Source organism: Dama dama, chromosome 11, assembly GCF_033118175.1.
Source record: "Dama dama isolate Ldn47 chromosome 11, ASM3311817v1, whole genome shotgun sequence".
In the NCBI taxonomy this organism is placed as follows: Eukaryota; Metazoa; Chordata; class Mammalia; order Artiodactyla; family Cervidae; genus Dama; species Dama dama.
The window spans coordinates 74,134,410-74,158,281 of NC_083691.1; the positions used below are offsets into that span (position 1 = coordinate 74,134,410).

The window sequence follows — 23,872 nt, forward strand, 5'->3', positions numbered from 1 at the left end:
ATCTTTAAGAAACATCTGCCCTCCCGTTCACTGAAGCATTATTTACAATAGCCAAGACGTGGTAACAACCTAAGTGTCCACCAATGAAGGAATGGATAAAGAAAATTTGATACATACATACAAGGGAGTAACATTCAACCATAAAGAAAGATATCCTGCCATCTGCAGCAACGTGGACGGAACTTGAGAGCATATGTCACGTAAGAAGAGACAGGAAAGTTAAATGCTGTATGATCTCACTTATATGTGAAATCTAATAAGACCAAACTCAAAAACAGAACAGACGTCATGGCTGCCAGAGGCAGCTGGGGGAGGAAATGGGTGAAGGTAGTCAAAAGGTACAAATTTCAAGTTGTAAGATTTAAAAGTCCTGGCAATGTAATGTATAGCATGGTGACTGTAGTTAAAAAAAAACAAAGCAAAACTGTACTGTATATATGAAAGTTGCTAAGAGATTACATCTTAAAAGTTCTCATCGCAAGAAAAAAAATAACTACATGAGGTGAGGTGACATGTTAACTAAACTTATTGTGGTGATTTACACAGTATATATAAATATCAAATCATCGTGTTGTAATCCTAAACTTATACAATGGTATGTGTCAATTATATCTAAATAAAACTAGGAGGAAAAAAAAGACCATCACACATACCAGTGAAACCTGGTTAGGTAAGACTAGACCATGTTCACTGAATTTAGCAACAAGGAAGTTTCAGCAAATGCCATTTCAATACTATGGGTAGGGCTGAAGGCAATGGAGTCAATGCAAGAAGAAAATGTAGGCTTTCAGAAACTTCACTGAGTACAGGCATAAGAAGAGGACGCAGGGACAGGACGCCTTTTTTACCTTATGAAGGAAGAGATGAGAGGAATGTTTAAAACATCTGATATTAAGTGGTAAGAGTGAATTGTTTAGACAGCCTATCTCCATGATCATACCCCGATTACATTCCTAACACTCGTCAGTTCCCTGGCACTTCCAGCTGATCCTGCAGAAATAAAGCCAGAGGACACGCAATCAGGAAATCAAAACAGTAGAAGATATTCATTTATAGGGTGAAGAAATAGAGGCACAAGAAGGGAAATTAAGCCACAATAAGAAATGTGAAAAAAAAAAAAAAAAAAAAAAGAAATGTGAAACAGAAAAGACCCGTCTCCTCTAATTCTACTTTGGTGGCACTAAATACAAGAGCATTTAAGCCTCACTGGTCTAATGAGAAGCCCTGACTAGAACAGGATTACTTCATATACAGTGGTACTCTGAAAAGACAAGCAGTTAGCTCTTCTTTAACATTCTGCTAGATAAATAAGAGGAAAGGTTATCACAAAATTTAAGTTAAATCTATACTTATTTTGTACCAGTCATCATTGTTCTAAGTCCACCTCCAAAAAAGTTCAACAAGGTTTTTACATAATATTGCAAGTTTTGTTTTTAATAGTTCTAAAAGATATTGATTTTTAACTCTGAAACTTAAAATGCTTTTTATATTAGACATATACCTTTGTACTTATTCACTGTAGAAACTTATGTTCACTTAAAATTAAAAACTATGCTCATAAGAGCAATCTGATTTTATCCACTAATATATTAACTGTTATATGAGTCTGCTTACTTTATTCTAGTAACTTCCCTCTGACTTCAACTGTTACCACCAAGACCTTCTGTCTTAACTTTCTTTCATAGGTGTACTGGAAAGGTTCATTCCAGCAGGCCTGGAATTAGCCTGCGGTGTTTTCTTAAAGTTCTACGTGGCAGCCTCCTGGTCGAGGCATGAAACATACTAATTGTGTTATTTTGTAATCACTAGTCCAAGGAGATTCAAGGTGGTTCATTCAGCTTAGTAGCATTGTGATTGATGATTTGCACCTGGTCTCAGTGAGGCCCCAAGAGGGCTCTGCTGTGGAAGCTAGTTACAAAACAAGAAACCGTCCACACAACCAGCAAAATATTAAAAAGCCCAACAAAACTGTTTAAAGCTCCCTGGTTTCAGGGTGTTCTCCTTTATATTAGCGGTCCCTGATCTGAGAAGGTGCACCTACCTCATCAAGGACCTTTCCATAAATACCAGAACCTAAGCTCCCTGGCCCCACTGCTCTGACAGCTTTTGGCTTTGACACATTATCATTACTCTAGTGTGGCTGCCAGACTGCATCCTTTCCCTGTAACAAACCAAACATTCATAAGCACTGTCATTTTGGGTCTTGTTAATCATCTTCATCAATCAAATCCTGTTGAGCCACCCCTGTTAGTGCAAGAGACCTATTAATAAACCTTGTAATCCTAATATTCATTTCTAAAAAACAAAAATTCTAAACTAAAAAAAAAAAATTATAAACTGTCTCACAACTTCTGGCTTCTGCAATGTAGCCATAGGGCAATACAAACCTGTTACTAGAAAAACTTAAAGATGAGTTACCAGAACCAACTTTAAAAAGGACAGCACATCTGGAGTGAAGGAAAACAGAAACAAAATAATTTTTTACCTTCATATTTTTCCAAAGCCTGAATAACATTAGGGAGTTGATTTACACCCTGATAGAGTCGGTAACAATCTTGTAAATTTGCTGCTTGTCTTTGAAATTTCTTGGCAAGTCGGTTAAGATCTGGAAATCGACGAAGTAAATCTTCTTGTAAACTCTGCCTCAATTCTGCATCTTCTACAAAAGCTTCTACCAAATTTAATCTAAAATAAATATTAGAATTAATCTTTTAATATTTTGGTTTAGTTTTCTATTACTTAATATACTTAATATTTTATTTAATTCTAATAAATTACATTTGCACTAATCTTTAATATTTTAATCTTCAGAATTAATATTTAATATGAAATTAAAATTTGTCAACTAGGTGCATGTCTCAACTCAAAAACTCTATGTAAGAAGTTCGAATTTATTCTGAAATGTTAGCTTTTTGTAGATGATGGAAAAGTTCCGTAACACTGTGATGTAAGCAGCTTCTAATCAGTTAATATCCAAATCTCATTATTGGGACTCCATTGATATTGACACATTACTGCATATGTAAACAATAATCTTTAATGAAACAAAATTACAATTCAAGAATGCTGCCAAAACCAGTATTTATCAGAAAATCTTATAAATTCAAAATGCACTCTAAAATTACCATGATAGTACAAAGCCAAAATTTTCTAATTAAAAACTGAACTAAGTTTACTGCTTCCCAAAATCAATAAATTAAATCTTAGTTTCCAGAACTATAAAACATGCAGCTAATATTGCTTCTATAATTAATTGGAGTTAGTGGCTTTCCACTTTTTTCCCAGCAAGAAATATACTTTTACATCATGACCCAGAACACCCATGTACAGATGCTATAGTGGGCAAAAGACGCTACCTCAAAACATGCCATGCTAGTGTCTGTAAGGACTACTTTGGTCTTTAAGGACTATTTTAAGTTAAGAACAACTGAGAAGAAGCAAAAAGAAAGAACGCTCTTTGCCTGTCCTTATATGCCCAAAAGCAGGACACGAATTTACATAGGTGCCCCTCCCCTACACTTCTTCTTTACCAGGAAGGACAACAATTAAACTCAAGTTTAGACCCTTACCACCCTGGAGATGGCACCACAGGAACCTATGTAACCCTACCAACTATCTTTTATTGATCATTAGCTTCCCACACATTTACCTTCCCAGTTTGTAGCCCTAGAAACTCAAAGTCCTTTTCCTTTGTCTTGTCACTTCTTTGAAAATTAATTGTTCCTTTGCTAAGATGCTATATAAGCTCAAGTTCTAGCTAACCCTAGAGCTACTCATCCCTGAGTTCTCCCACATGTAAGCATAAACTTCTGTTTGTTTTCTTATTAATCGGTCTTTTGTCAGTCTAATTCATAGGGTCACAGCCAAATTAGGAGAGCAGGAAACTAGGAAAGAGAGTAATTAATTAGGAAGAATTAGGAAAAAGGAATTTTCCTCCCTGACAATATATAATTAAAATAGGTTTCACAAGACAAAACCTACTCTTGCTAGATATGGTGCACTCTTTTATTTTGTATTTAACCTTTCAAAAATGCTGGTTATCACCTGCTATACTAATTTCACAACCTACCAGTGGGTCACAATATGCAGTTTGAAAAACTATATTGTAGATAGTATTGAAGTATTAATAACAGCTGAAAGGTAAACTTCAAAAGGTAGGCCGTGGGCACAGCCAATGATCCTAGGTTTAGAACACTATCAGAGGAACAACCATTTTCCTTTAATCCTCAAATTACACAGAAACAGCAAAAGGAACCAAATGAGTTTTCTAAATTTCTTTTTTCTGATCTCTCCATCAGCATTTACAATTCCTGCATCATCATCATGTTCACCGAGCATGTCATATAAAGGAAAAAATACACTGCTCCTGGAGTAGCCATATAATGACTACAGATATTAAAGCAAGACTTCACAACCGTGGTGATGTTGACATTTAAGCTGGATAACCCCTCTGTTGTGAGGTGTTGTTATTCTGTGCAGTTTAACAGCATCCCTGAATTTTACCCACTACCCTTTTCCCAGACTAGCAATTCAGAAACGTCTCCAGACACTGCTAAACTTCCCAGAGGAGGTAGGTCGGGGGAGAGCCCCTAGCTATCAGGAGTCACAGGATTAAAAGATTTTGAAGTGGGGAAAAAAAAAAAAATCAGCTTTTAAAAGATGAAAATAAAGAGAAAAAACAACAAACTCTACAGAATGTCAAGATAGTGGCGAGGGAGTTGGTAGTAGATATATTCGCTGGAGCAAATGCCAAATTAGTGGGAACATGATTGCTACCAAACTTGTACTGTGAACCAGTCACAGCCTATATGTACAAACAGAATAATTCGGGCACTTACTGCTCCAGAAAAGATTTCTCTGGCTTGTTTGTACTCTAGATTTTAACAAATAAAACAAACTAAACTGAGTAAGGGATGCAACCAGATCACACAGTCCAATAAGGCAAACTTGAGCCTATCCCAGCTAGTTCTCTGGCTCTGGCTGGGCTTCTCCAAGTCTGGTCCAAGATCACACACATCAAAATCACTTGGAGGTGGGCCCAAGGTGGGGCCCACCTGTGACACTGCAATGAATGAGTTTCTCAGGTGATTCTTCTGCAGGCAAACTGTTTGAAAAAAAGTCTGAGTCATAAAAGTCACAAGAAATTTCTGAATTCTCATGATAAAGCAGGAAGAGAAGTTTAAGGGGGTCAGAAAAAGGATGAAAGTAACCTGATGCTGGATGACCTACCTCATGTTTCTTTTTCTCTTCTCTCTCTAAAACTTGTGTATCCTTAGGCTACTCTCCGTAAATAATAAGAATACTCTTGGAGAAGATATTTCCTTTTTTGTAATTTTTTTTTGCCACACCAAACAGCATGTGGGATCTTACTTCCCCAACTAGGGATCCCCAATCCGCATCCCCTGAAGTGGAAGCATGGAGTTTTAACCCCTAGATTACCAGGGAAGTCCTATATAGAGAAGATATTTCTGATCAAGACTCTCCCTATGATTCTTTCCTGTTCCATGAAATATCTTATCACTGTTTCCTCTAAACCTGATCACAGAATCTTCAGTAATCAACTCTGCTCAAGAGCATAAAACCCCACAGAAGAGAGAGCCCAGAAATAAACCCACACACCTCCGGTAAATTAATCTCTGACAAAAGAAGCAAGAATATACAAAGGGAAAAAGAAAGTCTCCTAAGCAAATGGTGCTGGGAAAGTTGGACAGCTGCATGTAAATCAATAAAATTAGAACACACTGTCACACCATACACAAAAATAAACTCAAAATAGCTTAAAGACTCAAATACATGACATGAACCATTAAACTCCTACAGGAGACTGTAAGTAATAACATTCTCTGACATAAATCCTCCAATGTTTTCTTAGGTCAGTCTCCCAAGGCAACAAAAACAAAAACAAACGAATGGGACTTAATCAATCTTACAGACTTTTGTGTGGCAAAGGAAACCATAAACAAAATGAAAAGACAACCACAGACTGGGTGAAAACTTTGCCAACAATGTGACCAACAAGCGCTTAATTTTCAAAATTTACAAACAGCCCATATACAACTAAATAACAAAAAAACCAAACAACCCAATCGAAAAATGAGCAGAAGACCGAAGTATACATTTCTCCAAAGAAGACATACAGACAGATGGCCAACAGGGACATGAAAAGATGCTCAATATCACTAATTATTAGAGAAATGCAAATCAAAACTACAGTGAGGTACTACCTCACACACCAGTCAGAATGTCCGTCACTAAAAAGTCTACAAACAAATGCTGGAGAGAAAAGGGAACCCTTCTACACTGTTGGTGGGGATACAAGTTGGTGCAGCCACTTGGAAAATAGTCTGTAGATTCCCCAGAAAATAAAAAATAGAATTACCACATGATTCAGCAATCCCATTCCTGAGCACATAACCAGACAGAACTAAATAATTCAAAAAGACCCACGCGCCCTTGTTTTCACAGCAGCACTATTCTCAATAGCCAAGACATGGAAGCAACCTAAAGGTCCATCAACAGATGAATGGGTAAAGATGATGTGGTGTGTGCGTACTTGTGTACACACACACACGCAATGGAATACTACTCAGGCATTAAAAAAGAACAAAATAAAGCAACATGGATGCAACTAGAAATTAACATACTAAGTCAGTCAGAAAGAGAAAGACAAATACCATATGATATCACTTATATGTAGAGTCTAAAATACGGCACAAATGAACCTATCTACCAAACACAGACTCATGGACACAGAGAACTGACTTGTGGTGGCCTGGGGAAGAGGTGTTGGCAGATGTAAGTTATTACAAATAAAACAAGGTCCTATTGTATAGCAAAGGGAGCTGTATTCACTATCTGATAATAAACCATAATGGAAAAGAATATAAAGAAATATAAAACTGAATCACCTTGCTGTACAACAGAAATGAACACATCATAAATCAAGTGTACTGCAATAAAAAAAAAAAAAAAAGGAGCATAAAGTTCCAGTAAGAGTATTAAGAAGTAAAACAGCAAGAATGAAAAAGCTTCTAAAACACATAGCACAAGGCAAGATATACAGTCCCCTCAGTCTTTGGTCTGGGTATCATTAAAAGTCTAATAAATTGCTAGTTTCACAAGTCTATTCAATAAGCCATTTCAGAAATAATTATAGTATTAGTTTATGTTCTGGCTAACAGAGGTTTTTTTTAAGAAAGATTGCTCTACTGTTTCCATGACAATGCCATTTTCAAATCACAATTTCAGAAGTACCAAAGTTACTGTTGGCAAAACAAAGTATACCTGTCAATCCTACTCAAAATTACTCAGCTGTCTCAATTTGATACATTAATTTTCAAACTAACTAGAATATAAGATCATTTGTGGGGTCAGTTCATCTCTAAAATTTCAAAAGAATAAATTATAAAATTAGTTGTGAAATTTTTGATATTTTAAATTCACCATTCTTTCCATTCTTTAAAACCAGCATTTCTGATCTCACTGTAAGAATAATTGGCTGGAATTTCACAACAGTATATTTATATGGCTGAGAATAAATTTGGTACCTAAAGAACTACAAGATTTTGAGTCTCTTCTTTATCTGTTCTTCACATGGTTTAATGCAGACAGCACCACTCATGTGATACATTAAATAGATAATCTGCGAGGTAGGGTTGAGAAAATTAAAAAAGAAAAAAAAGGCCAAACATATAAGAGAGGAACATGCTTTCAAAGAACATTCAATCTAGTGAAGAAGGACATGTGTATTCTTACAATTAGTGCTGAATAACAAATGAGATATAAAATGCAACAAAATGTGATACAAGAAAGCAGAGAACTCCCATGGGAGCTGGGGAACCACATTTTGACCTCCACTATCTCCCAGAGTTTGCCCAAACTCATGTCCATTGACAGATTGAAGCTATCTTATCTCATCCTCTGCTACCCCCTTCTCCTTTTGCCTTAAATCTTTCCCAGCATCAAGATCTTTTCCAATATTCTGAACAGTTGGGATTTAAAGAGATAGGATTTTGAGAAAAATACTTGGGAAAGAATGGTGGAGCAGCAACAGCAGAGACTTGATAGGAGAAGAATATAGGACACAATAGAAAACTGAAGGAAAACTTCAGAAGGAGTTTCTCTCCTTCAGAAAACTGAAGGAGAGAATAGGAAAAAAAAAAACTGTAACCAAAAGCAAAATGGAAATGTCGCCTTTGGAAAGGAAAGAGTACTATCTCCTCTTGTGAGACAGAACCAGGGAATAGAACACTGTATAGATACATTTTGAGACTAAGAATCAAGGAGGAGATCATCTGTTTAAGCGTAGGAGAAGCTGAATGGAAAAGCAAAATGCTGCACTGGTCACTGTAATAAGTCATGTAACAAAAGTAACACCAGGTAGCAATGAAAGCTAGATGGCTTGAAAAGTACAGCGGATCCAATCTGCATTGTGTGACCTCTCCAGCAAGTTTTAATAGAGAAAGAGAGGGCAGTTTGACAAAGTGCTAATGGGGAAAGAAATTCTATGTCCCCCATGAAGGCACTGGAAAAAGGGTTGCCTTTGTGGTACAGACTGGATAGGAAGGCAAACAAAATTCAAAGGGACTAGCAGATCAGTCCAGAAAGCAGAATAGGGGTTTCACTAAACTTGATTTGGAATCAGAGAAAACAATGGTAGGAAAGCAATGGAGTGACAATCCTCCTGTTTGTCCTCTGAGGCCAGAGCAAAGCTTTGCTGTTTTAAAGAAACTGCACTCACTGTATGACCTCCAGACCTCTGTTTCCGCAGAACACTCACTACTAACTAAAGACATCCTTGCACAAAAGGATACTTAACATAACCTGGAAAGAAATGTAGGTCTAAGTCTGAATATAACCCCGGAAGTACACTGCCTCAAGAAGCATGATATACTATCACATAAGCACCACTACTATTTCTACATTTATAGGAACTACTTTTACTTGGAGACATATTTCAAATAAAACTACTATTAAATGTCATATAAAAATAATTTTAAACTAGAAAGCAATAAGAATACCAAATGCAACATGTGCAAATGGTATCATCAGCAACTTCATGAGTGAACTATGTCATATGCTAACATATATTCAATGTTCTTTAAAGAAGTCTAACAACAACAACAACAAAAAAGGATAATTCATTAAGGCTTCACATAAATCTGTGGAAAGACAAAAAGCAAAAAAGGTCTAAAAAATTAAAACTAATGGTAACAGTCCTAGTGCCATGTGCAAATCTGAGGATTCTTAATAGTAATATGGACGGCATTCTTGTTATAATTCCTAATTTGACTGTTAGGTAAAGCACAAAAGGAAGAAATACCCAGAAACTCACTTCTTAAAGGTAGTAACTATCAATTCTCACTGGAGATTAAAGTACTTAAGCCATTAGCTAGCTATAAAGTATTGCCAACGCAAACAGGTTTTAATGAATGGAAAAATGAGCGTTACCACACATAAAGTGATTTCACAGGTATAACTTAAAAGCCAAAATAGTAATTTCATTTCTGATGTTAAAATTCAACTTGGATCAAATTAAACACAACTGATAGAAGCAAGAAATACAGTACAAAGATGAAAGGAATGGGCTCTGGAATCAGGCCAGACAGCAGCTAGTCTCCACCACCTCTCAGCTAATGAATGTGAGATACTTAGCAAAGTGCCAGGCAACCAGTCTTCTCTTCCTCCTAAGAGCCTGACAATGACTTAAAAGCAATCCTATCTTCATTATTATTCCTGAACCTATCACTGGGCTATAGCTCCGGAATAGATGTATCCATCAAACTCAAAGATCTAGTCACAACTGTTCCTCTGTCTGCTCTAGTAAAAATAGAAAACAGAGAAATCTTTGCTTTCCTTTAACAGAATTCCCTGCACAACCACACACCTGAACTCCTCACTTAGTTTTAAAAGGGTGGAGTAGAGATTTCCACCACCTCTCTGCTAGAAAATCACCACGAAACAGGGACAGGAAGAACAAAAGCTTGATTCGATATGCAGCTCTGAAAAATAATCCATCTTAATCTTAAATGCTTACAGAGGAAGACAATGAGAACCCCAGCAAGGCATAAACTAGAAGCATGATGTATCACAGCAGGTGGAAGTGAGAAAGGGTATTTAAAAAAAGGAGACTGTCCAAACAGCCCAAAAAAGGTCTGCCTGAACGAGTGAAACTTTGTCTTCCTGCTCTGTGGAATTTCAGCACTGGGCCTTGAAAACCACAGACCTTTCTAATTGCTGGTTTAAAAAAAATTCTCCCCAAGATAGAAAGGAGAAAATATTTCCTCATCCTACAGGTGCAGAAAAGCAGATCATGATCTGACTCAGAAAGCCATTCTCGCAAATCGTATTCCCAATTAGTCAGTCTTGTAAGGGTATCAGATTTGGGAAATTATTGCTATGTCCTATGAAAATAACCTTTAATTATACCCAAAAAATTAATTTTGGTATCTTGCCTTCTAAATAACTTGCTATTCTGATAACAGTAAGTGATGTCTCAGGTTTTTGAAGGGTCCAAATGCATGCACGCTCTCACTGTTAAACCAGAAAAGGACCATTGACATGTGCTCTGTTCTTACAAGCCCAACCAATGACCTAGAGCATGAGAATTAAGTTACCTATCATTTCTTTCAAGAAACAACAAAAAGATGAGGGAGAATGGATATAAACTTCTACTTGTGCAGGCAGACTTTCCATGGAAGGCAACTCAAGGATCTGATTAAGACCAGTTGCTCCCAGGGCAAGTGCTGGCGATTCACACAGAGTACAATCAGAAATGTGCCCTGCTGCTGTGCAGAGGCCCTGAGGAAGGGAGTCCCGGGAAACCGGGAGATGAGAGCAAGAAACTCAGCACTGTATATCCTTCTGTTCTGTTTGACATTTGACTTATGTAAACGTAGTTAGTCACAAATAATTAAAATAAAAACCTGTAAACTGCCTTAATTACTTGCAAATATCCAATCCTTCCTATTTCTTATTTTGTTACTAAATCCCACTTGTCTTCTCCAACAAACCTGGCTTCAGGAAGTTACCTTAGCATTTCAACTTCCATATTTTTAATGATATATCAACATACCCACAGTTTGCTGACTTCTTGAGTTATTTTTATTGCAAGACCCTTTAGAATCCACAGGATCAATGCTTAGCTTGGTAATTATCTGCAGGGTGTCTTATGATACTGATCAACTATTTTATGTTTGCCTGGCATATATATAGTCCCAAATAGTCAAGGGATCATCATGCTTTTGGTATACCATCAGAATTCAGTAGGTATTCAATAATTCTTGAACAATTTGACATCAAATCCATAAAAATATTGACTTCTACCTATTCTGGCAATATATCTTAATTTACCAAACTGAAAATGTTAGGTATACAATAAGGTCACTGAAATAACCTACTTATTGAAAAGGGTAAAGTATATCCAGTCAATAAAATATTATGAATTTATTAAAAATGGTGAATATGAACATAAAACAGCAACCCTAAAAAATGCTTATGATAATATAAGCACAAGTGGGAAAAAACCAGGACACAAAACTATATTAGGATTACAACTATGTTTTTAAAAAACTATCAAACATTAAGAGTGAACTATAGAAAAGTATTTTACTTATATGCAGTTCAAAAACAGGTAAAACTAATTAATCTATGAGGCTAGAAGGACAGTTATTACCCTTGAAGTGAGGAGAGGCAGTAACTATAACTGAGATGAGTTTTGAGGATGCTAGTTATGTTGTTTCCTGACTTATGTGTTGTTACCAAGGTATTCACTTTGTGAAAATCCATCAAACTGCACCTTTAGGATTTGCGCTTTTATGTGTATTATACTTCATTTAAGTTATAAAACTTATATCTAAAACAAAAGATAAAAATAAAACATACTTCAATGCTACTCACATTATATGCAGCAGCATTATACAGCTTTTTCTTTTATTTCCTCAATTTTAAAGATTTTCTGAAATATGTTTAGGCTGCCTTAAATTTTTTCTAGAATAATAAAGAGTAAGTACTTCCTTTGTGCCAGACCTTATTCAAAGTACTTTAAATACATTAAATCATCTAATCCTCATAGCAACCCTAAGGAGGTGTGTTATTACTGTCATTTTGAAAGGGAAGAAACTGCCACCCAGAGGTTCAATACCCAATACAACACAGCACCTAAGTGGAAGAGCTCACTATGAACCAAGGTAAACTAGCTCCAAAGCTCAAATGCTCTGAGACCTTATACCTACATCTCTAATAAAAGTTCACCTTTTTATAGTGAAGGGTAAAAAAACATAATTAAGAAAATAAGTTAATCAATCTAAATCACCACTACTCTACTACTGTATTAACTTTCTGTGCAGTTAGATGCTAAAATATAGGTGCAAAATTGCATGCTGTAATAAGTGGTATAAGCATATGAAGTGACTGGAAGTTACTTAAGAGTTTACAAAAGTGCACACTTTTTTTTTTAATATACCTCTCTTCTATTCTGTTCTTGTCCATAAGAGGCTGCTTAATCCACTGGTTAACCAGTCTTTGTCCTTGAGGGGTTTTACATTTATTCAGCAATGCAGCCAGAGACTGAGAGCCAGAAGTATCTTCAACAGAACCCTAGTAAACAGAAATAAAATAGGGAAGTGGCAGGCTCGTTAGTGACCTTACTATGCCATGAAAAAGGATTACTTAATTTTGGGAACAAGAACACTTAACATTGAGTACTCCCTGGTATCCAGTTGTTAGGAGTCTAAGCTTTCACTGCCAAAGGCCTGGGTTCGATCCTTGCTTGGGGAATTAAAATCCCACAAGACTCATGGGAAAAAAAAAAAATAACCAACCCGTTCAATCTCCAAACTTGTGACAACAACACAAAACTTAACTTTCTTCAAATATTGAAATGTACACAAAAGCTTCTTATCTGAAAGTCAGACTTTTAATGTATTAATCTGATTTTCTGCTGTATACTGTTCCCCAAAACAACACTACTTTGTAATTATTGCAGTTTTAGACATAAAACTTCTTAAAATATAATTTTTAAAAACTGTTGTTAATACACAATTTATTCATAAAGTCAGGACAAATTATACAGTTTGCAATTAGAAAAATATAGTAATTCAAAACTATTTAAGTATAATATTTCAAAATATTTAAGCTCCTTATTAAGTCTTATATTCTATATATAAAAGGAAATATTTTAAACTGATGTATGTTTTTTTTACCTGGAAAAGGTTAAGGGCTCTCACTGCTGCAATATCTAATTTCATGTACTGGCTGAAGTCAAAAGTAGTCAGTTCAAACTGTCCAAAGTTTGAGTCATCTGATAAGAGTTCTAAAAATTTGATTACTGCAGACAAGGAAGAAACTGCAACCTAAGATTAAGAATATAAAACAAAAGATGGCTATCACTAGAATTCTAGAGATTTTTTTAAAAAAACAAATGGTAATATGAAAATAAATTTCAAACACTCATTTTTCCTGGTATTTTTTCCCAATTCAAACCAAGAAAATCAGACAAAGTTTAAATAAACCTTTTTAAGACTAGAAAATGATTTTTAGGAAGTGAAAATTTACTGTAACAGCAACACTAAAATAGTCAAAAGGAGAAATTATGCTATTGTCCACCAAGAGTAAAAAGGGTAAAGCCTGGCACGTTCACACTGCAGAATACTACATACAACAATTAGATATAAGCACAAACAATCCACCAAAAAACATGACAATACAGATTATCTCACAAACATAATACTGAATAAAGGAAATCACAAGAGTATGATCTTTATGAGTCCATTTATATAAACTACAAAAATAGATCAAACTAATTCATACTGTCAGAGGTACTAATGGAGGTTAACAACTGGAAGAAAACATAAAAAGGGTCTTATGATCCCGGTACTATTCTGTTTCATGGGTGCTGGTTATGTGGGTACTTACAATTCATAAAAATTTAGCTATACACTTATGATATATATACTTCCTTGTATGCATATTTAAATAAGAAATAACTGCCTATTTTACTACTATAACATAACATAAAAAAGCTAAGGACATTAAACTGATAGCCCGATGAAAATTCTACTTATACTTGGTACCAAATTCATTGTGAATGTGCACGTTTCCTAATTGATAACATAGTCATCTATCTGCCTCTGCCAAATATATATGAATCTCCTGTTATGTTATCATGAGGGACAGATGGTAACAATTTTTAGTAGCCCTAAGAGGCTTGTGTGCTTGCTCAGTCACTTAGTCATGTCTGACTCTGCAACCCCACAGACTGTAGCCCACGAGGCTCCTCTGGCCATGGGATTATCCTGGCAGGAACACTAGAGTGGGTTGCCCTTTCCTCCTCCAGGGGCTCTTCCCAACCCAGGGATCAAACCTGAGTCTCCTGCATTGGCAAATGGATTCTTTACCACTGAGCCACCTGGGAAGCCCTCAGTAGCCCTGGAAGCGTCTTCCAATTTTCAACACTAAAGTAATTTTCTCTAATACAGCTTTTCCTTTACTTACGAGGTTACATGCCAATTAGCCTATCATAAACGGAAAATGCATTTAATACAGTTAACCTACTGAACATCACAGCTTAGCTTCATCTGCCTTAAATGTGCTCAGAACACATTAGCCTATAGTTGGGCAAAATCATCTAACACAAAGCCAACTTTATAATATAGTTTAATAACTCAAAATTTATTGACCACTGTACTGAAAGCAAAAAACAAAATGGTTCTACAGGTACAGCATGGTTACTGTACTGGCTATTAAACCCTTGTGGTCCCACGGCTGACCGAGAGCTGCTGCTGCTGCCCAACATCACCAGAAAGCTGCACCAAATATTGCTAGTCCAGGAAAAGGTCAAAATTCAAAGTATAGTTTCTACTGAATAAATATCACGTTTGCACCATTGTAAAGTTAAAAAAAAATCATTAGTTGAACTGTAAGTCAGGGAATGTCTGTACTGGGATTATTACTCATACACAATGGCTCTTCATTCTGTCACACAAAGAAAGTAAAACAGATAAACTTAGTTGATAAGGATCAAACGATTATGTGCTAAGTAATCTCTGTAAAATCATGAGGGTAATAACAGTCTCAGTTTATTCTAGTTTGAAGTTAATTTTGAAAATTATAAGTAGCTATAACTTACTCTTATTTAAATATACAAATTTTTATTTTACTTGTCAGTGATCCACAAATAACCATTCAAAGAGGTTTCTAATATTTTACATAAAAATATAACTCCCAAACCATACTTTCTTCAAAGATTTGAAAAATTGAAAATAAATTTCAACCATTGTTTGCATATTCATGTCTAACACTGAACACAATCAGTGCCAATTTTTGAGCCAAACTGTTTAAATGTAACGTTTATTTTGCAATTATTATGCACTGTGTATATTTCCATCCTTATTACTTTCTAATCTCCACAACAATCCTTTAAGACATAATGAAGCTGAAGTTAATTTATTAAAAACCTCACAGCTCCTATATTATAAAACTTTAATAGTACCAACTATGCTACCTCACCTACTAAGCTGACAGTAATCAGGCTCTTTCTGATGAAACCAGTAAAACAATAATCTCTTCCTCACCCCAAGGATATATATTGTATAAATATAATGAAGTTAAATTTAAGATTATGTTTGAATTTTTCTAGTCATTTTCACAAACTTCATCACAGATTAAAATAAGCTTAAAAATCAGTGATTCATTTTAGGCTTTGAGATATAGATGACAGAAGCAGCCTTCTAAAATGTCACTATTTAGGGGTAAATTCACATTTGTAATCCACATACCTGGTTCTCCATTTCTGGCAACACAGCACTATTCATCTGTTCTCCCTTTTTGCCTTTCAACAACCGGTTGAGGTCCTGATAAATATCTTTTGTGGAAAAGTCAGCTCTTTTTCTTTCTGTGATCAAAATTCCTCCTCTCTGAATAACCTATTTTACAGGAAATATTTTAAATTACTAGGAGAAAAGCAATACAGAAAGTTGTGCCACTGACAAATATAAAAATAACAACATTTTAACAAACAGCTTATTAACCCACATTATATTGTTACACAACAATACATGCAATAAAACATTAGTAATATGTATTAACATGTATTTTAAAAATCGATAAATAAAATTTTCGTGGAAATTTAAAATTAGGCTTACATGAAGCTTTCAAAAAATAGTCTCAGAGGTAAAAACTAAGAGAATAATACTTGGGGAAAGTTGCCTAGATACTATTTACACTAAAAATGCCCATCACAGATTTGCTAACTCTCAACCAGTTCTTATTGTGTTTGCGGCTCATAGGAAGAAAAGAATCCTTAAAAATCTAAAATAATAAACCAGATACCTATACAAACAACAAAATCAGAACTTTGTTAAAATAAAAGAATCAGAAAAATAAAAGAGGCTAAAGTTCTACTCAGTCTATTTAAAAAAAAAATAATCCTGAAGAACTGGATCTTATTTGCTACATCCATGCTAAATACAGGCATAGTTTTTTTATTTTTAAAGGCCCTACATCACTTCTTCCCCACCCTGCATCCCTCAACTGTGAAAGCACTTCTTTCCATCAACTGTGATCCCTTTAAGATGACATTCAGTTCAGGAGAGAGGAAGCGGGGAAGGGGAAATGATCTGAGGGAGAACAAGTCTTAAACAAGGAAGAGCTGGAAAGTCCTAATAAAGATAAAAAGTTTCTGTCAAAATAGATTGAAATGGTTCTAACTTTTAAAATCTTTCTTAAAACAGTATCATGTTACTTTTAGAGGCATTCCTAGCCTTGGATTCTCTATCATGGACTCCATTCCCTTACCTGCCTCAGTTTTCCCACGTCTCCAGCAGTCTCCCCTCCTGGCATAACACACTCCTTTGGTCCAATCTGAATCAGGAGAGCCTCCAGATTGGAGAACTGATCATTATCGGGGAACTCACACAGTCCTAGCTTCCTCTGTGTGGAGTCAACATACCCAACTCCGATCTGTCTTTGACCATCGACTGTAGACATTTTAACACCCACAACACCAATGGAAGCGGACATATCGTTGTTACCAAAGAGAATATCTTCAAACTGAGAAAGATTACCTGGAGAGGCCTAAGCAAAAATAAAGAGAAATTTTAAGAAACTGTTCAATGTACTTCAATATTTCACTAGCAAACAAAAATTACCCAACCTAGATGAATTTTATTAACAAAACATTTTCTTACCAAACAATTACTTATAACCATGTATTCCAATTAATATTACCATATTTTCTATAAAGTATCCTCCCTAATTTTCCAGAAAAACACTTGGGCACATCTCAAAACAGCAGTATCAAAGGTGATTTTCAAAAAAAAGTGATTTTCAGTTTGAAATGTGGCAGCTAGGTTTATACTCATTCATTCATCAAGGAACCCAAAGGGATAACCCTCTCAGTGGTATGCTTACATTTCCACACTCTGCCAAACTACCTATTGGTTGCACGTATTAGAATTTTCACTGAGTAGTTATATCACATATCACATTATTAGCTTAAATATTAACCTTGGATAGTCATCTCTCTATATCAATATTTGTAAAACACAGATTGTTCTAGATCAATGACTTCCAAATAAAGGGTCCTTGACCTATTTTTCAATATTTCAAAAAGATTAGAAATCTCTTTAAGCATATACAAGGTAGCTAAAGGGTTAAGTTTCTTTGCTTTTGGCTCTACTTGTGTAAAGTCAGTGGGCTACAGCAGTTCAACACAATCAGAAGCTGACAGCTGCCTGTTAACACGAGGCATTTCTGGGGCAACTGATGGACCACAGTACGAAAATTGACATAGTCAAAAATAGTACAAATGAGGAGTGACAGCCAAACTGAGGCAACCAGTAGCCATCAATAGTTCTTGGATGTCTTTAGCATCATAACAGTATCTTTTCACAATATGGTTCTGAATATACTGTAACTCTGTATGAACTGATTAAAATCTGCATCAAAAATGAAATGGAGGGACTTCCCCAGTAGTCAAGTGGTTAAGACTCTGAGCTTCCACCACAGGGGGCTTGAGTTCAACCCCTAGCCAGGGATCCTGAATGCCTCATAGCTCAGCCCAAAAAAAGAAAACGTTATGGAAAACTGTCATCTGATACTCAAATTTAAAAAGCACTGATTCACTCACAAACATAAACATCATATTTTCACATACACGCTTCAGCTTTACACACACAGGTATGAAGCATATCTTTAAAAAACCTTCCAAAGTAAACTAGTAGCTAATAAAATTCAGTTTTTGACGGTCCTTGAAAATTGTAAGACTGGTAATCCCTGAACTAGATGGTACTAAGGTGCCTTCCTGCTCTGAACACACTACTGAGAACACGGGAGAAAAAAGTCATTCACAGGGACTTCCCTGATGGTCCAGTGGTTAAGACTCCAAGCTTCCACTGCAGGTGACACCGGTCTGATCCCTAATCAGGGAAATAAGATCACACATGCCACTTGGTGTGGCCAAAAGTTAAAAAAAAGAAGTCATAGAAGTCAACTACCCTAAATATCACTAATACTTTACAACAGAATCAATAAGCTAAAAATTAAGATGTATCAACTTTAGCAGCTTGTATATCTGAACTTCGTAAAATGTCAGAATGAAGATACTACGTTTTAACCTCATCAAGATACGTACTTAATGTTTTTCCCCCCCTGATCTAAAAGCTAGGAGTTAAAAACAATTCATCTAAAAGGATTCTGATGACACAAAGGAGTGAGGTGTGATGAGCTGATAAAATAATTAATCACCTAAATTCATGATTCCACATTTTGGTGGTGTTACTGAGCTCTGTGAAGAGATAGAAAAACATCATGTTTTGCTATCCTCAATTTTCTATTAAAATCTTTCAAGATGTAGGATAATACTGTAAGTCCCACTTTTCTCAGGAAAGTAGCAATGAAAATCCTGAGGAAACGCCATCATGATGTGTGTGTGCGTGTGTGTGCGCACTCATGCTCAGTCATGTTCAACTCTTGCTGACACTATGGACTGTAGCCCACCAGGCTCCTCATCTATGGGATTTTCCAGGCAAGAATACTGGAGTAGGTTGCAATTTCCTCCTCCAGGGGATCCTCCCGACCCAGGGATCAAACCCGATTCTCCCACATTGGTAGGCAGATTCTTTACTGCTGAGCCATTGGGGATAATACTCTCAGTCCCACTTTTCTCAGTAAAGTATCATTGAAAATTCTGAAGAAACTCCGTAACACAGGATGCTAAATTCTCTCAGATGTAATCTTCAGGAAATGTCTACATTTTCAAAGGCGGGGGGAGCGGGGGGGCAGTGGTGGAAGGCAACATGGAAGGGATATTGAAGAATATTATACTTGGGGAAGCACCAACATCACATGTTTAAATATTGCACACACAAAAACTTTCATAGGCCTTTCAGGTCAGAAAACATCTTGAAAACCTTCTCATTTTACTTTTATAAAGAAACAGATACAGGAGAACGCTGGGAAATTTGCCAAGATCACCCAGAGGGACAGAGGAGAAAAGAAAAGAGATGCGCCAACTACAAGCCCAGAGCATTGTCCCCTCACTTACGAGGTTTATTCCCTTGCAAGGACAAATCTCAATTCCCCAACATTTTAACCTTTGTCCAGTATTTATGTGCATGTACTGATTTAGTCTCTAAATTGTGTCCGACTCTTACAACCTCATGTACGGTAGCCTGCAAGCCTTCTCTGTCCATAAAATTCTCCAGGCAAGAATACTGGAGTGGGTTGCCATTTCCTTCTCCAGGGGATCTTCCTGATCCAGGAAGTGAACCAGGGTCTCCTGCATTGCAGGCAGATTCTTTACTGACTGAGAGAATGTATTGTGTGTGAACAAAAACATGACTTTACAGACTAAAAATACAGTCCTTAAATAAAACGAGCTAGCACAATCATCTCCATGAAGGCATTAGAAGCACATCAACAAGCGCTTCCAGACACACCTAGGAATATGATCAGCATTAAAGAAAGTTCCAGACTTTTAAAAAATTACAGTCTAATGAAAGAGAAAGGAATACACAAAGAGCCAAATACATTACAAATGTGTATAAATGAGTTTCCCAGAACATGTTAATTTGTGTGATATTACTTCAAAAACAGTAAAAATCAAATTTTCTTTAATGCTGGCATTCAACTTTACGTAAAAGCTATTAATTACTTGGGTTTCAGTGATAGTGACAAAGCTCAGAGTATTCATACTCATAAGGATTTATTGAATTTCTGAATTGCTATTAAACTGTGATTTAAAAAACCACATGCTAAAGAATATTAAAGTCTCTCAAAGGATTTTACTATCACAACCTGGCTAAAATATTAAAGCAACACAGAATTCTCTTGCATTTTTATTTTTTCTATTCTTAAAAACACAACTAAATTTAAAAGGAAGATAATTACCTTAAATGCCAAATACCAATCATTCTCCTTGGAGGCCTTATTTCCAGCTCTGTTCTTATAAACTTCAACTCTGTACTGACGAACTAGAAGAAGATCTTTTACAAAAGACTCAAAATTCATTTTACTAAGCACAACACTCTCCAGAGTTTTTGCTCCTAAAGAAAAATATTAAAAATACAGGTTACAGATTTCAGGATTTAAAGTTATAAGCGTTCAAGACCTAACACAATGCCTCCCCCCAAGCTATGTTGTTTTCCCAGTAATTCATTCACTCAATAAACTATCAAGCACCTATTTCATGTCCCAAGGATTCTAGTAGATGAAGGGTACAATATGGTGGATAAATATAGCCACCTACATATCAAAATAAGAAATTAAGATTAAAAAAATGAATATATATATATACAGCTGATGCTACTTATCCTTTTTCATCATCTGTTTTTAACAAGTTTGGATAAAAGTCTTATTACATAAGATTACTTATTACAATAGTTATATTTATATAATAATAATACAATAGTATTTATATAATTTTTTCAGAAGGTCCATAAAATAAATTACTAATTATGATAAAGTGTTCTAGGTAACATAGTTCAAAAGTTGAAGGTTCAAAAGGTACATCAAAAAGGAGACCTTCCTTTTCACCACTGTCCCCTACACATTCAGTTTACCACCCAAGTGTTACCAGTTTCATAGAATATATTTCCAAACACAGTCTACGCACGCACACACAGGCAAATAAAGCATTGTTTTTTCTTTTCTATAACTCCACACTATACATACTGTACTATATCTTTTTTTTTTAACTTTGATATAGTATTCTGAAAAGTTGTTCCACCAGTACATAATCAGATTCTTTCTGTCACAGCTGCAATGTTTCAATGACCCTCAGGAAGTTCTATAATTAATCTCTTAGTAATAGGCATATAGGTTTTTCCAATTTTTGTTATTACAACAGGTTACATGAATAATCTTGCATGTGCTTCATTCTCTAAACATCAGAGTGTAACTCCGAAATAAAGTTCTAAAACTGGACTTTGTCAAAGGATGATACGTGTGATTTTTATAAATATTGCCAGACTATCCCCCTTGGTTGGCTGTACCAATTAACACCACCATCTGTAAAGTATTAATGTCATTTATTTTCACTATCCAGTCAACAGAGTCCTAAAACTTACTGGTCTTCATCTCATATCACCGGTTCTCAATTGGGGAAGATCTTGCTCCCCTAGTGGACACGATCACTGTCTGGGGGCATCTAAGTTGTCACAACTGGGACAAGGGAGTAATAATGGAATCTAGTAGGTAGAGGAGGGGATGCTGTTAACCATGAACAGCCTAGCCCCTCACAGCAACAGATTAACTTTTTGGTCAAAAATATCAATAGCGCCAAAGTGAAGTGAAAGTGAAAGCCACTCAGTCCTGTCCGACTCTTTGGGACCCCATGGGCTGCATGCCCATGGAACTCTCCAGGCCAGAATACTGGAGTGGGTAGCTGTTCCCTTCTCCAGGGGATCTTCCCAACCCAGGGATTGAACCCAGGTCTCCTGCATTGCAGGTGGATTCTTTACCAGCTGAGCCACATATTACCTAATAGTCTTAAATGTATAGTCTTAGATGGACTACAGGGTCTCATCTTAGGTTTGATTCATAAATAACAATTTCTTTACAAAATAAATAAAATCACCCACACCATCAAATGGAATTATAACTCAATTTTCAAATAATACAGATAATATCAATTATTCACTTAAAGGTAATTCAGAATATACTTATAGGGACTTCCCTGGTGGTCCAGTGGCTAAGACTCCACGTTCCCAATGCAGGGGGCCCAAGTTCATTCCCTGGTCAGGTAATTAGATCCCACATGCTGCAACTAAAAAAATCGCACATGCTGCAATAAAAATCACCATTAAGACCCAGTGCAGTCAAGTAAATTTCAAAAATAAAACTACAGAATACACGTGCAGATTATTCTGACAAGTCTGGATCTTATGAGAGACTTAACCTAAATTTAACAATAGATTGTATCAAGCACAAATATCAAATACAAATACAAATTAATTAAATGACATAATACAATTATTTTGTACAGCAAGACACAGCTGATACTTTCAATATTATTTCACTAGTTACATAAGCAGTGGACAAGCACCCCCGCTGTCACAGACACCCTGAAAACAGGCTCAAATCTTGCCTCTCTCAAGTTATTCCCTAGAACATTTCTTATGATCTAATCCAGGACCAGGTACAAGGACCAGGCGGGTATCAAATGAACAGAGAAAGTCAAAGGAAGAACACAAGTGACAGATGACAAACAACTTCAATTGTGGGAACCATGAGAAAATGAGGAAAGTACAAGGTAAAAGAAAAAGCTAGACTCACTAGGTCAGAGGGAGCAGCCACTTGACTCAAGCCACTGCTAATCTGCCCAGTTTCCAACTATGCAGAATTTTCAAAATCTGAATGTTTTCATGAAACCACCCAATCTTTAAAATATAGGCAATTAATTCAAACTTTTAAGAAAACATTATTTAGGTTTCCAGTTTTCAACTCAGCAAGTAAAAGACAGCCACATTGTTACAGACTTGAATAAACTACCTTTCTTTACCTTGCATTTAGAAAGCAAGCTGCATGAAAATTATGTCCACTCTGAATGTTACTCCTTCAGCAAAGCCTGTACTCACATTCTCAAGAGGCATATGAGATCTAAGGTCTATCCAGGCGCAACAGTCTCACTTCTCCCAAATAAGACTCACTCAGGACCAGAACCTCAGTGGAATGGTAGGCCCCATTTAAACTATTTCCTGTTTTTGCCTAGCACATAGGGTAACTATCTAATCCCACTTTGCCTAAGACTCTCCAACTTTTAGCACTGAAAGTTCAGCACCCCAGGAGCCCTCTTAGTCCCCACGCAAACCAGAACTATTGGACAACCTATTAGCTCATCCAGTTGAATACATGAGAAACATTATTTATGGACTTCCCTGGTGGCTCAGACGGTAAAGAATCTGCCTGCAAAGTGGGAGACCTGGGTTTGATGCCTGGATCAGGAAGATTCCCCTGGAGAAGGGAATGAGTTATCACTCCAGTATTCCTGCCTGAAGAATTCCATGGACAGAGGAGCCTGGTGGGTTACAGTCCATGGGGTGGCAAAGAGTGGGACATGACTGAGCAACTAACACTACACTGAATATTATTCATATGATGAAATATTATCATAAAAAAATTTGCTTGTGGAAAGCACTAAACCACAGTCAATACAAAATTAGAGAGGAATTTCTCCCAGAGATGTTTATAAATGCCACTGCAATTATCGGTCAACAACTTCCAATAAATAGAGCAATGAGCTTCAAAACACTGTTATATCATCCTTTAATTTAGAAGGCAAAAACATAAAGTCCAACTCAGCAAAAACAATTCTGGAGAGAGAGGAAAAAAACACTGGTCTGGCACATAATTCAGAAACAATTCTTAAATCAGC

At 36.1% G+C, this 23,872-nt stretch overlaps 1 protein-coding gene across 1 annotated transcript in view; it reads right to left on the bottom strand.

Annotated features, from left to right (window-relative positions):
* Window positions 1-23,872, bottom strand: part of MSH2 (mutS homolog 2) — a 79,267-nt gene that overhangs the window by 52,091 nt on the left and 3,304 nt on the right. The window contains exons 2-7 of the mRNA XM_061155464.1: window positions 20,389-20,543; window positions 16,795-17,073; window positions 15,777-15,923; window positions 13,203-13,352; window positions 12,464-12,597; window positions 2,486-2,685 (exon numbers count right to left, since the gene is read on the bottom strand). Coding sequence (XP_061011447.1) covers window positions 2,486-2,685; window positions 12,464-12,597; window positions 13,203-13,352; window positions 15,777-15,923; window positions 16,795-17,073; window positions 20,389-20,543 — 1,065 coding nt within the window. The remainder of the gene's footprint in view (window positions 1-2,485; window positions 2,686-12,463; window positions 12,598-13,202; window positions 13,353-15,776; window positions 15,924-16,794; window positions 17,074-20,388; window positions 20,544-23,872) is intronic.